Source organism: Nicotiana attenuata, unplaced genomic scaffold (assembly GCF_001879085.1).
Source record: "Nicotiana attenuata strain UT unplaced genomic scaffold, NIATTr2, whole genome shotgun sequence".
NCBI classification, from domain to species: Eukaryota; Viridiplantae; Streptophyta; class Magnoliopsida; order Solanales; family Solanaceae; genus Nicotiana; species Nicotiana attenuata.
Genome location: NW_017670811.1, coordinates 142,976 through 158,514, shown reverse-complemented (window position 1 = coordinate 158,514; position 15,539 = coordinate 142,976). Strand labels below are relative to the sequence as shown.

The 15,539-nt window shown below is 38.1% G+C and overlaps 1 protein-coding gene across 1 annotated transcript; it reads left to right on the top strand.

Moving 5' to 3' along the window:
• The first annotated feature begins 1,123 nt into the window (after positions 1 to 1,123).
• LOC109243563 (corepressor interacting with RBPJ 1-like) lies at positions 1,124 to 1,805 on the top strand. The gene has a single exon (XM_019410504.1). It carries the CDS (start codon positions 1,293 to 1,295, stop codon positions 1,560 to 1,562), a length of 270 nt encoding a protein of 89 aa, XP_019266049.1. The 5' UTR covers positions 1,124 to 1,292; the 3' UTR covers positions 1,563 to 1,805.
• Positions 1,806 to 15,539: the final 13,734 nt, after the last annotated feature.

The following is a 15,539-nucleotide window of genomic DNA, read 5'->3' as shown; positions in this document are numbered from 1 at the left end:
TTTAAGAGTATTCGGACATGAGTTTAATTTGCACAAAAAAAGAAGAAAATTTAAAGTTTATAAGTGAAAACTATTAGTATTTCACTTGAAATATTCTTCATTCCAGTTTTCAAGCTTCAAATTTCTCTGTTTCAAGTTGAAGTAAAATAATAGAAAAAATTGTAAAACAAACATTGATTTACAAATAATGTCCTAACACCTGCAAATAGCCGAAAACGAAATCACCACTTAGTAAACAAACAAAGCCGAAATCACTAATTTCGTTTTATTTAAATTAGTTTAATTTTTGCCCCTAAGGTTGAGTTATTATGATTTTAATAAACCAGAACTCCTTAAACGATACCTTCCAAATTTGCTGATTTTTTGTTTACTCGTGAAACTTTATTTTTATACAATTTACACTCAGGAAATTAAAATATTTTTCCGTAGGAGTATAATATACAATTGAAAAGAAAATCTTCTTGGTTTGGAAATGCCTTCACGTCATTGTTGACGTCAGAATTCTTCATTTATTCTCATCAATTATAAATGGAAAAAACTTCACGATTGCCAAGTCAAAGTTTACTTAACCTTCAAACAATATTTTTCACCAAAAGTGGTGGTAGGGTGGTCAGTATTTTATTTATTTTTAATCATTAGAACCAATGACGTCGCACTTGATAGGAAGCATTTTTATTCTCCAAAGTAGAACTTTTAGTGTGACTAGTCAATTCTGATAAAAGTACTCCCTCCGATCCACAATAAATGATCAATATGGTTTTTTGTTTTGATCCAAAATAACTGTCAATTTATATAATCAAGAAAAAATTCAATTTGTTTTTTTTTAAAATTACTCTTATGTATGTAGTCATTTACTCCTCACATTTGAGAAGAAAAGTAAGTGTTACTATAACTATGGTGCATCATTTAATGAAGGGTAGTTTAGTCACACTAACTTTTTTCGTCCCGAAATTAGTATTTTCTTAATGGGTGTGCCAAAAGCAAGTTGGTCACTTATTATGGATAGAAGGGAATATCAAATATCGGGTGAGAAACAAATCAAGAAACTTCAATCCACCCAACCCAAAACACACACACACACACAAAAAGACCCCTTACCCCACCAGCAAACCAAGAATTCTAAAGGCAGAAAGAGCCACATATTCATCTATTGCTTTCATACATGTTTTGCGTATCCCCCAAGCCTATGAAAACCCTATAAATACCAGTATTCTCTTCATATTCCATATCCAAATTCCTTTACCGAAATTCAAGACTTTCTCCAATTTTTTAGCCTTCACTTGAGCTTTACAATGGCGACTCCTAGTGCTTATCTTGCCGAAGCTTATGTGATGAAGAAACAATACAAGGAGAAGATGAAGACAGAACTGGAAACTAATGACACCAAAAAGCAACATAATAATCCTAAAAGCTCATCCTCATCCTCATCCTCTTCTTCTTCTTCTTCCTCTTCTTCGGGTGGTTGCTTTTCCATGAAAATATTCAAGAAAGTCCATCCAAAAACCGCTCCTTCGCCATCGGATTCCGCCGTGACACGCCGTGGAGTAGGATATGAGAGCTAACAGCTGCTATATATAGCTATATATATTAATTACTGCTCTAGGAATGTTTTAAAGCCACCCATCTGTTTGGAATTCATGAACTCAACTATAGTGAAGAGGTTTCATGATAAAATTGTTTAAAAAGATTTGCTTGTATTTTACGAATTTTGATTTCAATATGTTTCTTGTTTTTGTAAGCGTATGTTTTTAATATCGTAACAAATGCAAAAGAAAAGAAACAAGTCTTTGTTCAATATTATGTTACGGGAAACCCTTATGTATTATCGCGTTTTAGTTAATTAATTAGTCGATTAGTTCACGTGAAAAAACTACACTTGCGAAATTAAAGGCCAGCAAAAGCAATAAGCCAATAACGTTCAAGGTTTACCGACACGCTGTAGCTGGTCCCAACATTAAAAGCCAAAGATTATCTTCATTCCCCTGAGTTTATTTTGGGTGTTTCAAATTTAACATTTGTTAAAGGCAAACTTAATGATTTAGGATAAGCTTCAATAGAGTCCATTACTCAAATGGTCGCTAAATTTTCCCAAATTATCTCCTAAAGTCACTTTACTTTCGTTTGTAACAACAAAGTCTATGCCTATTGCACTCAGAAGGTCACTCAACTAGATTTTTCAAATTTTGGATTGCCAAATACCAATTTTATCCTCTAAATTATAAACATTTATCTTCTTTTTATTTTTTTTAAACTTTTTAATACTATGATTTTTCCTTTTTAATATATATTATGGACTTACCTATAAAATAAATAAATATTATTTATAAATAAAAAATAGAAAGTATTTAAGCATATATAATGCTGGAATAACAAAATAATGAGCATAGTAAAAGAGATATTGTTTGAAGAAGAGCCTACAATTGAGAACAGGATTGTGCTTCAAAAGGCTCAATCTGAATTGAAAAAATACTTGAGTATTGAGGAGTAGTACTGGAAGCAAAAAGCTGGGATGACTTGGTTTGCTGAAGGAGATAGGAATACAAGTTTCTTTCACAATCATGTCAATGGAAAAAGAAAGAAATTGCAACTGAAGAGGATCAAAAGTGGAAGTGGGGTATGGATTGAAGACCAGGAGCAATTGGCTACAGCTGCAGTGGACTTCTATCAAAAACAGTTCACAAATGAAGGTGATACATATGACTTTTTCCTTGCTCAATAATGTACCTTCGATGGTCACTGTGGAATAGAATTTGGAACTTAGCAGATTGCCAACAATTGAAGAGGTAAGGACAGCAGTTTTTGAGCTTAGTGGGGAGAGTGCTAGTGGTCCAGATGGATTCACTGGCCTGTTTTATCAAACATGCTGCAATGTTATTGGTGCTGATATACACAACATGGTGCTACACTTCTATGGAGGAGCTGCACTGCCTAAATCCATCACTCACACCAATCTAGTGTTGCTGCCTAAGAAACCTAGAGTTGAGACCTTTTCTGACTTAAGACCTATTAGCTTGAGCAACTTCATTAACAAGGTCTTATCTAGGGTATTACATGATAGATTGGATAATTTTTTTCGTTCTCTGATATCTCCTAATCAATCCGAATTTATGAAGGGTAGGAGTATATTTGAGAACATCTTATTGACTCAAGAAATTGTCACTGACATAAGGTTAAGGGGAAAGCCAGCGAATGTGGTCATCAAGCTTAATATGGCTAAGGCCTTCGATAGGGTTTCATGGAAGTACTTATTGCATGTACTAAGTAAGAAGGGATTTTCTGAGCATTTCATCAACATGGTGTGGAACTTGGTGTCAAATAATTGGTATTCAGTATTAGTGAATGGACAGTCCTCAGGGTTCTTTAAGTCTACAAGGGGTGTGAAGCAAGGGGATCCTCTATCACCCGCATTGTTCATTCTGTCAGCTGAGGTACTTTCCAGGTCTTTGAATAAGCTATTTGAAGACAGGTTATTTGTGGGATTTGGAATGTCTAAGTGGTTTGATCCTTTAAACCACTTGGCATATGCTGATGATACTATAACATTTGCTTTTGCTCATCCTCCATCCTTGAGCAAGATTATGGCAGTGTTGGGGAACTATGAGAAGATATCAGGCCAGATGATCAACAAAGACAAGAGTTCATACTACATGTATTCAAAGATTTCTAATAGATTGTGTCAGGCGGTTGGAGTTATTACAGAATTTGCAAGAGGTAAATTCCCTTTCACATATCTAGGGTGTCCTATTTTCTACACTAGAAGGAGGAAGGAATATTATGAGGATCTTATCAAGAAAGTAAAGGCTAAATTGCATTCATGAAAAGGAAAGCTGCTATCATTTGGAGGAAAGGCAACACTCATTTCTAGTGTGTTGCAAAGTATGTCAGTCCACATGTTATCAGTCCTTCATCCACAAAAAAATATCCTGGAGCATCTTCATAATATTTTTGCTAGGTTCTTTTGGAGCACAAAGGAAGAAGGGAGAAGCAGACATTGGGCCTCATGGCAAAATCATTGCCTTCCTAAAGAGGAAGGGGGCCTAACTTTTAGGTCCTTACATGATGTGTCGAGGGCATTGTTTGCTAAACTATGGTGGAGGTTTAGGACCACAAAATCTTTATGGTCTAATTTCATATGGAATAAGTATTGCAAGAAGGAAATATCAATGGTGGTGCAGTTTAGAAGGGGGTCTCATGTTTGGAGACAAATGTTGAATGCTAGGGAAGAAGTAGAACATGATATCCTATGGGAACTGAAGAGTGGACAACTAATATTTGGCATGAAAATTGGACTGGATAGGGTGCACTCTATCATTATTACCTGAAGACTTCCCAATCAATGAAGATCTTCAAGATGTGGGAGAGTTACGGCAAGGTGAAACATGGAATGATTAGCTGCTAGATCAAACCTTCAATGAGGAAATTATAAAACATATAAGGCTAAATGTGCATTATGAAGGCAGTGAGGGATACTGGGATAGGCCATACTGGATGCTAACTCCTTCAGGCAAGTTCAGTGTTAGTAGTACTTGGCAAATATTAAGGCATAGGGTTGATCCCAATTAGGAATTCAAGTTAATGTGGATTAAAGGCTTACCATTCAAGATATCCTTCTTCTTGTGGAGATTGTGGAGGCGGAAAATAGCCACTGATGACATATGGAGGAGGGGCAGGGCAAATGTGTGTCTAGGTGTGTGGTGTGTCGAAAAAAAAAAAAAAAAAAAAAAAATAAAAACAAGAAAAAAGCAGCCCCAAGAGGAATCTATTGAGCATATATTTGTCACAAGTCCTACTACCTCTAAGGTATGGAACTTGTTCGTGGGGGCTGCTGGAATTACTGTGCCATTGATTCAATTGAAGCGGGTTATAAGGCATTGGTGGTATGCTCAATGTTGTCCAAAGTTAAAGCTATTGTTTCAAGCAGTACCAGCTATCATCACTTGGGAACTTTGGAAGAGAAGAAATGCAGGTAAACATGGGGGTTCAGTGTCCACAAATAGGGTGATTCATGAGATCAATAGGACATTTCATCAACTGGCAAGGGTGAGGTATACTTGGATGCCTAATATTCCATTGTTATGGCCAGACATAATTCAATATTTTGAAGGATATAAACCTATATTGATCACTACAAGAGTAATATGGCAGCTTCGGTTTCATGGTTGGTACAAATGCAATACTAATGGAGCCTCTACAAGAAATCTTGGTCCTAGCTCATTTGGTTTTTGTGTGAGGAATGATGAAGGTGATGTGGTGTATGCAAGGGCAGTAGACCTGGGGGTGACAACTATGTGGGTGGCTTGAAGCTAAGGCTATTCTTCAAGGATTAGAATACTGTGTGGAGCATGATTTTCACCCTCTCATATTGGAGACTGATTCATTAGTGATGAAGAAAGTGATAGAAGGGGAATGGGATCCTCCTTGGGTAATTGCAAATGATGTGAAGAAAATTATAGAGATGAAGGGAAACTTCAATGTGATCTTTCAACATGTGTTGAGAGAAGGCAACTCAGTGGCGGATTTTATAGCTAACATTGTGTTTTCTTTTGTAGGTACATCTGAGTTTCACTCATTCCCTAAACTGCCTAGTGCAGGGAGGAGGTTGATTAATTTAGACAAGTCTCAAACTCCTAACCTTAGGGTTAGAATAGAAAAGAGAAGAGCCCCGGACTGATGGCTTCACAGGATTGGAATCTGCGCATACCTACGAGTTTCTTTTATGTCTCATTCAGTATACTATTAAGGTACTTTCCAGTGGTATTATCATGGTCACATGCTTTGATAGTGTACAGGACCAATGTGATAAGCAGGTATTGGATGGTGCAATTTATTCTACTTCTGATATGTTCAAATGTCAAGGAAAAGGTTGAATCTGTTATGTGGACTTTCTGGAGATTGTTGAATCATTTCCCAGTGGTATTAGCATGTCTTCATGCTCAATCTGAGGATGGTTTAGCAATGTTTAGAATGATTTATACATTAAAGGTTCGGGAAGAGAAGGATATGAGCTTACAAGATCATAAAATCATCCAGCACCACAGGCCTCGCGGCGCCAGGCTAAAGCCTGATGATACCCTGGCATCGCCAGCTTAAAGCCAGCCCTGGCCTGGCTTTTGCCTTGCAAAACCAGCCTAAAGCCAGCCCCAACCTGGCTTTTGCCTTGCAAAGCCTGCTTAAAGCCAGCCCCAGCCTGGCTTTTGCCTTGCAAAGCCTGCCTAAAGCCAGCCCCAGCTTGGCTTTTGCCTTGCAAAGCCTGCCTAAAGCCATCTTCAAGACAGGAGTAGCGAGGCTCTTTTACATGATAATATTGATGATCGACCACATAACTTATACTTGGATAGAGTTAGTACAATGCCTATGGGGATCATATTATAGCAACACTAATGATTGGAAGACTATGCTGGCTTCAATTCTGTGGTGGAAATGTTTGGAATTCATATTAGCCTATGGACTGCATACCCTGGCGCCTGGTGAGAGCTTGATAGGTGTTGCTTGGTATTTGTCAGTGGCAATTGGATTCACATACACTGACAAGAGAAGGAAGAATTCAGCGGACAATGTTGTAATAGCTAGTTCATTAGACTTTAGCTTTTCTATCTTTTTAGTAGCTAGTAGCTTCATGCAACTTCTATTTTGGTTTGGACATCTCGTAAGCTTTGGACCCATTTTGGGATTTTATTTATATATTAACCACTAGGCAGTCTGCCTAGTGGTATATTTGCTAAAAAAAATAAGCGTAGTAAACAAAATTAATTACAATAATTTGTTAGTAATATTAACAACAAAAATTCAAAATTTATTTACACAACTCAAAATGAAAGAAAATAAAGATTATAAAATATATATTTCATGCACGTAATATAAAAATAATGTTAAATAAAGGTATCTTTATAATATACATTATATATTCTTGAAAATTATGCTCAATTATATTATTATGTTTAAACCAACTTTCCGACGATACAAAGTTATATCACCGGAAAGCAAGGGGACTATTTGTATAGGGTAAAATATGCTATGTTAAGTCGTGCATGGAATATATATATAATATAATTGAGCATAATTTTCAAGAATATATAATGTATATTATAAAAATACTTTTATTTAAATAATTATTTTTATATTACGTGCATGGAATATATATATATATATATATATATATATATATATAGTTTACAACCTTTATTTTCTTTCATTATGAAGTGTGTAAATAATTTTTGAATTTTTGTTGTTAATACTAAAATTATTATTACAAATAAATTATTCCAATTAATTCTTTTACTATGCTCATTATTTTGTTATTCTAGCATTATAAATGCTTAAATACTTTTTATTTTTTTTAGTTTATAAATAATATTTATTTATTCTATAGGTAAGTCCATAATATAAATTAAAAAGGAAAAATTATAATATTAAAAAGTTTAAAAAAATAAAAGGAAGATAAATGTTTATAATTTAGAGGGTAAAATAGGTATTTGGCAATCCAAAATTTGAAAAATCTAGTTGAGTGACCTTCTGAGTGCAATAGACATAGTTCAATGACTTTGTTGTTACAAACGAAAGAAAAATGACTTTATGAGATATTTTGAGATAGTTGAGTGACCATTTGAGTAATTGACGCAGCTTCAATAGGGTTATATTAATCCAGGGTAGTTGAAATATCTCCGCTAGTGTGCTTAGAAACTTGTTCCATTTAGCCAATATAATAAATAAAAAAATTCTAATTGCTAATTAACACTAATAAGTTAATTGACAGGTTTCTTTAGTTTGGATCATGGTATGACCTTAGCTTGAAATCGAGGGGTCAAGTTATAAAACAATTATTCCTACAGTCTACTTAATTATTTTCCCTCGCAACGTATACATAATTCAATTGTTGAAATATGAACCAAGTTTATCTTCTTTGATTGGTTAATATATTTGATAAGGTGCTCTAATAAGGTGCTTTAGTTTATATATTTCATAGAAGAATTTAATTAACCCGCTTCCAAAAAGTTTATATACTGTAAGTCTGTAACTCTCAACTTCCATTTCTCGTTTAATTACAGAGTGAAGGCATATAGTGATGAAACATCATTTCTGTATCGATCATTCCCATTTTTTGTAACATTTTAAATTTGAGCGACGCCTTATATATCCAGAAGTTTAATAATGGAGAATTAGATGTCTTACATAATACCGCGGTTAAGATACATTGAAATGGATCCAGGATTTATATTATATAGGTTCGTCTTTGAATGTTATTAGTATTAAACCTGTTGTATTTTTAAATTTACGGGATTTAGTATTTGTTTTAATTTTAATAAATTTTTACACATACTAAATCCCAACGAACCGGCAACAATATGCTTACATTCGCCGCCAGCAAAGATCCGTCAAAGTCCAATTCAAACCCTTTCAACCTAGATACTACCAAAATCCCTCCAAAACCACCGGACAATTTAATGCATAGCAAATCAGCTAAGGATCCAAACAACCTAGTAAATTCAAACGACTCCATTCCGGCCACCTTTAAAGAAAAACTAGTTAGAAATGAGGGAAGAATTAAAATCTCTACTGACCCCCTATCTTCCCTCATTCTCCCGATGGACATTCAAGAAGAAGAGGCTTACCCTCACTCAAAAGAAGATCATGAAAATCTGGCTATCTCCGTCCCCATCACTCTTGAAGATAAGCAAAGAAACTACCACCCATGGAAATACTCCTTAATAATAAAACTACATGGAAAAAGAATCCTCCATCAAATTTTGAAACGAAAAATTCAAGAACTATGAAAAATTAATGAAAATTTTCCTTTCATTGACTTGGGCATACTTCATCGTCAAATTACAAAATGAAGAGAACATGAACCATATCCTCCAAAAAGGACCATGGTTTATCTATGGTTTCTTTTTATCAATCCAACGTTGGCAACCAAACTTTGTAGCCATGAATGCAAAACAAATTCATATTGCCGTTTGTGTACGACTACCCCAATTACCTACGGAATTCTATGATTGTCAAATATTACAAAAAGTTAGGGAAGCCATAGGAAGACTCCTAAAGATAGACGCCTGTACATCCTCTTCCATAAGAGGAAGATACGGTAGACTTTACATTGAATTACCTATGGAGGAACCAGTGAAAAAGTTGATCTACATCGGAAGCTATAGACAACAAATCCATTATGAGGCGGACAATCATCTATGTAAAACATGTGGTCGATTGGGATACAAAACCGCCGATTGTCATGAAAAGCAAGTTTTACGTAATGACCCGACCGGTCATTTTGAACATTTGCACTTCGCTCGCCGGTTCTCGGGCATGACTAGCCCCGTATGATGCATTATGACTTATGCAAATTTTCGGTTTTGGTTTTTAGGATAATTGGAATATATTTGGAAGAACAATTCTAAGCTTGAAGCTTTAAATTTGAAAGGTTTGCCCAAATTTTGACTTTTTAGTATTCGATCTCGGATTTGGATCTTTTATGATTTGGTTAGCTCCGTTAGGTGATTTTGGACTTGGGAGCACGTCCGAGATGTGATTTGGAGGTCCGTGGTAGATTTAGGTTTGAACTGGCGAAATTAGAAATTTGGCGTTTCTCGGTCGGCAGTGGAAATTATGATATCGAGGTCGGAATGGAATTCTAGAAATTTGAGTAGGTCCGTAGTGTCATTTGTGAAGTGTGTGCAAAATTTCAGGTCATTTGGACAAGGTTTGATAGGTTTCGGCATCGTTTTGCAGAATTCGGAAGTTTAGAAGTTCTTAGGCTTGAATCCGAGGGTGATTTGGTATTTTGATGTTGTTTGGACAGTTCCGAAGGTTTGAATATGTTTGAATAGTGGTATATGACTTGTTGGTATTTTTGGTTGAGGTCCCGAGGGCCTCGGGATGAATTCAAATGATTAACGGAAAGGTTGGAAATTGGTTTGAGCAACTGAAGCTGCAGTTTATGTCATTTCCGCACATGCGGATTGGGGACCGCAGGTGCAAGGTCTGCAGAAACGAAAATGGACCGCAGAAGCGGAGAAGGACCGCAGGAGCGGATGTTGGACCGCATCTGTGAGCCCACAGGTGCGAGGCTTGGGGCGCAGGTGCGGAAGCTGGGGATTTAAGTGAAAGGTGCAGATGCGGCGTTTGGACTGCAGGTGCAGTACCGCAGGTGCTTGAATTTGGTTGCAGATGCGCAAGTGCTAGGCAGAATGTATAAAAGGGCCCCTTCGCGAATTTTGGGCATTCTTCACCATTTTTCATCCGGATATGGAGCTTTTGGAAGCAATTTGAAGAGGGATTCAAGGGGGTTTCCACTGAGGTGAGTAATTTGAGCCCTAATACTCGTGATTATGGTAGTTTTCCGTGGTTTAATCATGTAATTAGTGGTGATTAAGGGTGAAATGAGGGGTTAGGGCTTGTGATTTTGGAGAGATTTGATTGAGCGTTTGAGGGGTCAAATAGAGTCGGATTTTGGTAAATCTTGTATGTGTGGGCTCGTGGGTGGAAGGAGTTTCTAGTTTTATGATTTTTGTCGGATTTTGAGACATGGGCCCGGGGGCCGGGTTTGGGGTGAATTTCGGGATTCTAGATTGAATTGATAGTTTTTTTGTTTGGAATTGATTCCTTGGCCTATATTGATTGCGTTGTATTGCTTTTGGTTAGATTCGGGATGTTTGGAGGCTGATTCCAGAGGCAAAGGCGTAGCGGAGTAGGATTTGGCTTGGTTTGAGGTAAGTAACGCTTCCGAACTTGGTTCTGAGGGTTTGAAACCCCGAACTATGTGTTATATGATTAAATATTGAGGTGACGCAAATGCCAAGTGACGGGCGTGTGGTGTGTGGACGTGCACCGTGAGAAATTGTGGCCTGGTTCATTCCATGGCATTGCTTAGTGACTCTTTCTTGCTGATATCTGCGTTGTGATTATGTGATTAAGTTAATGAGCTGTAAATCATGCTAATTACCATGTTAAGGCTTCACGCCGATACTGTTGATACCCGAGTGGTCGTTTCTTACTGTCATCTCATTAGTTTCATTGTTATTCTGTACCTAGTCTTATTCATGCATATCATATCATGTCTCAGTCTCGGTGGTTGTTATCTGGCACATCATATCATTGTTTCGGGCTAGTTTCATGGCATTTTGAGCCCGTATGTGTCAAACTGGAGAGTGATGATTAAGATAGGCCGAGAGCCTGATTATGAGTGATAGTTATGGGATCGGGCTGCACGCCGCAGATTATTGATTATGCCTTCGTTGGCTTGTTATAGCTATTGGGCTGAAAGGAGCCCCTCTGGAGTCTACACACCCCCAGTGAGCGCGGCTGATATTATGGAGGGATGGATTTCCCAGGACATGGATTTGTCCGAAGTATTGACATATGGAGATGGATTTCTCCACAGGGATGGATTCCCCTTTTTCCTCGGTACCGAGTGACGTCTAGTAATTGTTGAGTATGTTCTAGGATGGATTTCCCTGGGCCGGATGGCCATATGTGGTACCGAGTGGTTGAGTGTGTATACATATATACCTGGAGATGGATTTCTCCTCAGGGTTGGATTACCCTTGTTCCTCGGTACTGGATGACTTGCAGTCAGTGTTGTATATGTTCAGGGATAGATTTCCCTGGGCCGGATGGCCATATGTAGTACCGAGTGGTTGAGCACTTGAGAGTGGGAGCACACGGTGTATTTTCTTACATTTCTGACATTGACATGTAGAGATTTGCTCAGCTTTATACATCACATTGTTCGGATTGGTATTTTACTTTACTGTTATGTTAAATAACTGAATTGCCAACATGCCTACTTTACTGTACAATTTAAAAGTGTCGTAATTGCAGAGGTTTAGTCCGTCAGTACCTATCAGTCCATAGTTTGGACTTGTTACTTACTGAGTTGGTGTACTCACGTTACCCCCTGCACCTTGTGTGCAGATCCAGGATCTTAGGTCACGGTAGGGGCTGTTGACTATTCTTGTCGCGAATTATCACCGGAGATAGTGAGGTAGCTGCCTGGCGATCATAATCCCGCCTTTCTCCTTCTTTATCTTCCTTCTAGTATATTTTGGCTACTTTCATACTATGTTGGTCTTGTTATGTTTCAAAATAGTTGTAGTATTGCTCATGACTTAGTGACACCCGAGGTCGGGCTTTTATATTTTCCGCATTTTGATTTTTGACTTTATATCTTTTATGGAAACTTTAGTTGAAAAAGGTTGCTATTTAAAATTTTAATGAAATGTTGAACTACTATGGGAATGTGTCGGCTGGCCTAGTTTCATGATAGGTGCCATCACGACCGGGTTGGTTTCGGGGTCGTGACAAGTTGGTATCAGAGCCTAGGTTACATAGGTCTCATGACTCATGAGCAGGTTTAGTAGAGTCTAGTGGATCGGTACGTAGACGTCTGTACTTATCTTCGAGAGGCTGCAGAACCTTTAGGAAATCCCACATTCTTGTATTCTTATCGTGCGACTTTGATTCAGCTTGAAATGTAACTCTTTTAATTCCTTCCACGCATTCGTATGCGCGCATGGGCGCTCGGTATCAGCTGTGCATCGACGTCTCGTGATCCCCTAAATGAGGGGCAAGATGTGATTTCTGTGTGTTGATGTTGGGCCAGTCTGGAGGACTTGAGGCCGAGCCTTGCCTGTAGCTTGAGCGCTGAGGTGTTGATGGTGTGACCACGTGCATTTGGATTTATATGTTCGGTAGTGTCCCTATTAGTGGGAGTGATGGCTGGATGGATACGTGATGAGTATGATGTGACTGCGAGATGTGTTCATATGATTTGGATGTGACTAGGAGGGTCTGCTTGAGGGTAGAAAGAACTATTTGGTGCTTGATTTCCATCTTGATTTGATGTATAGCCCCGAGTTATGGCTGTGTTAAAGGATCTTTCATGTTATTTAGTTGGGGAATGAAATAGATTTCATGTCGTGATATGAGTTCCGACTCAAGAAGATTAAGTGATTGCGTGATGTTTATGATAGTGGAAGGGTATAAAGAGATTTTAGTTTGAGACGAAGCAGGTGGGTTATCTCCTGCGGAGTGTCCTGAGGGCGTGGATGATTGAGGTTTGAGCAGAGTGGATGACTCCCGAGAATGGTTCTATTGGATTCAAGATGTATATTAACAATTGGGGGATCTTCAGGATGTGTATTTGGCTAGAAACTGAGGTTTACATTGGAGGGTGTCAAGACTTGTGGCATTTCTATATCATTATGGATTCTACATATCAGTATTAGGAAGGTGAAGGTAATAGATTTAGATTCACAGGAAGTCTCTTCAGGGTAAGTATTTTGAATGTGGTGCTTCTGGGGATATTCGAGAGAGTATTCAGCGGCTTATGAGCGTTAGACGGTGTGGTTTTATGCTTGGGTCCCATGTGGTGAGTCTGGGTTGAGGATTGCGGTATTATGGCAATGAGAAGTATCAATTCGAAGGTAATTCAGAAGGAACTTGGATAAATAGGACATCTTGGTAGTAGGTCGGATCGGCATGGTAAGGGATATGATTAGTTCTTTGGGTGCTTATGAGGTAATGAGTTCTATAGGTGTCTCGTGGAAATGCTCTTGGGTTTTTGGTTACCTGCGTAGCTTGGTTGAGTTGGAGGGATTCAAACCTGACGGTTTTGTTTTGTGCAAATGGGATTCGAAGAGTTCTTGATGGTTTCTACCACGGCTAGAGATGTATATTCTCTACTGGCGTGAGGGGCATGTGATGTATAGTGATTTTCTTCTAGATGGGATCGAATGGAAAGTTCTTGGCTAGTTGAATACGTAGTTGCTTGTGGCTCGGAATGGATTATGAAGTTCTCATATTTATCATAGGATGGCATGGTATATGCGGTATGTTATGTAGGGTTGAGATTTGCATGTGTTGAGGTCACGGTTTAGTTCTAGAAGGAAGGTCATAAATTCTTAGGCAACATGGACAGTTCCAGAAGACTAGGTAAATGACATCACAATTTGGTGCGGCTTGATGAGGGTATACATTTCAGAAAGGGCAATGTGTTTGAGTTAAGGGTACTTCATTGGTATTGCAGCGCTCTCTTGTTGGATCGACTGTTGATATTCAAGTTTGCTTGGTGGCACAGAAGAATTATAGGAGTATCCCTCATGGAATAATTGAGTATTAGAGGTGTGTTATATATTCGAGCGGTGGAGTTGGGATCAGATATAGTGATTCGAGCGCTTTATGGATTTCGAGACTAGGAGTCATAAACAAGTTATTTTGTGGTTGTGGACTGTGAAGATGCGAGCAAAACTAGTCAGATGTTAGTATCTGCCATGATTCAGTCATTGTGAACTTTCGGGGAGTTATCTATCTGTTGCGGGTGACCAGAGTTGATTTAAAGTTCATTGGTAGGCCCGTATAGATGTATGTTTTTGTTGGCCCAAGTTCAGTAGAAGTTTTGAAGATTGACAAATGAACTCAGTAATGGACCTGGTCCATCTGGTGAAACACAGTGTTTATCAACCATTGCATATGAGATGCACGTGAGGAAGACATACCGTAGAGATCAAGCAACAATATCTTATGAACTAAATCGAAAAGATTGCAGTTGGGATAAGGAGAACAGTCTCCTTATGAGGAGAGAACACAATCCTAATCTAGGATAAGGGTTGGAGTTTGTATTGGTCAAGGACTCAAAATCGTCTAAGGATAAGCAATAGAGTCTCAATCAAACTCTAATTACTAACTCAATAAATAACTGAGTTTGTTCTCTTTTACAGGGGTTGCATATACGCATAAGTAAAACATAATTGAGAGCAAAAGAGGAAGTCTGTTTTGAAAGCAATATATGTGAGATATAAGTGTGCACTCCTGAAGCTACTTGAACGAGAGAGAAGAACCAGTTCCATTGTGTTTATTCTTATTCTAGTTCAATTGTAGTAGGAATTTCTGTTTGTACCTTTCAGCTTATTTAGAAGCAATTGTATTAGGTACTTTGAGTATTCAAGTTAGAGTTAACTTGAAAGTGTCGCAACAGTTGAGGCTGTGTGCTACACTGGGATTAGAGTTAATCCTTAGGTTTACAAAGAGTTCTTGTAAATGCTGTTTTGGCTCAGTGATTTTAGTGGATGTTTGGGAAAATCCTACTGAGTAGTAGGTCGTGGTTTTTTCACCTTTTGAGCCAGGTGTTTTCCACGTAAAAATCTCTGTGTTCTTTAGTTTATGCATTTATTATTCCGCAAACTGCAATAGTTAGAACACCTAGAAGAACCAGGTTCTTCTAGAGCAAAAATTGGGTACCACACAAATCACCCCCCCCCCTCATGTGTGGTATTGATGTTTAGAACATCAATTGGTATCAGAGCGGGTTATCCTTGAAGAGGTTAACACCTTAGGAAAGATCAACATGAGTGCACCACCTGGAAACTAGGAAGGGCAATCCACTGCTAGGCCTCCACTTTTCAATGGTCTCTACTACTCCTGGTGGAAGAATAGAATGAGAGACCACATCATGGGAGAAGACTATGAGCTCTGGGACATCATCACTGATGATCCTCTAGCCACAACAAAGAAAACTGCTGAAGGATTAGATGTTCCAAAGACAAGAG

Excerpts from the sequence above, each read along its gene's own strand:
- LOC109243563 (XM_019410504.1), top strand. The coding sequence starts at position 1,293 with ATGGCGACTCCTAGTGCTTATCTTGCCGAAGCTTATGTGATGAAGAAA.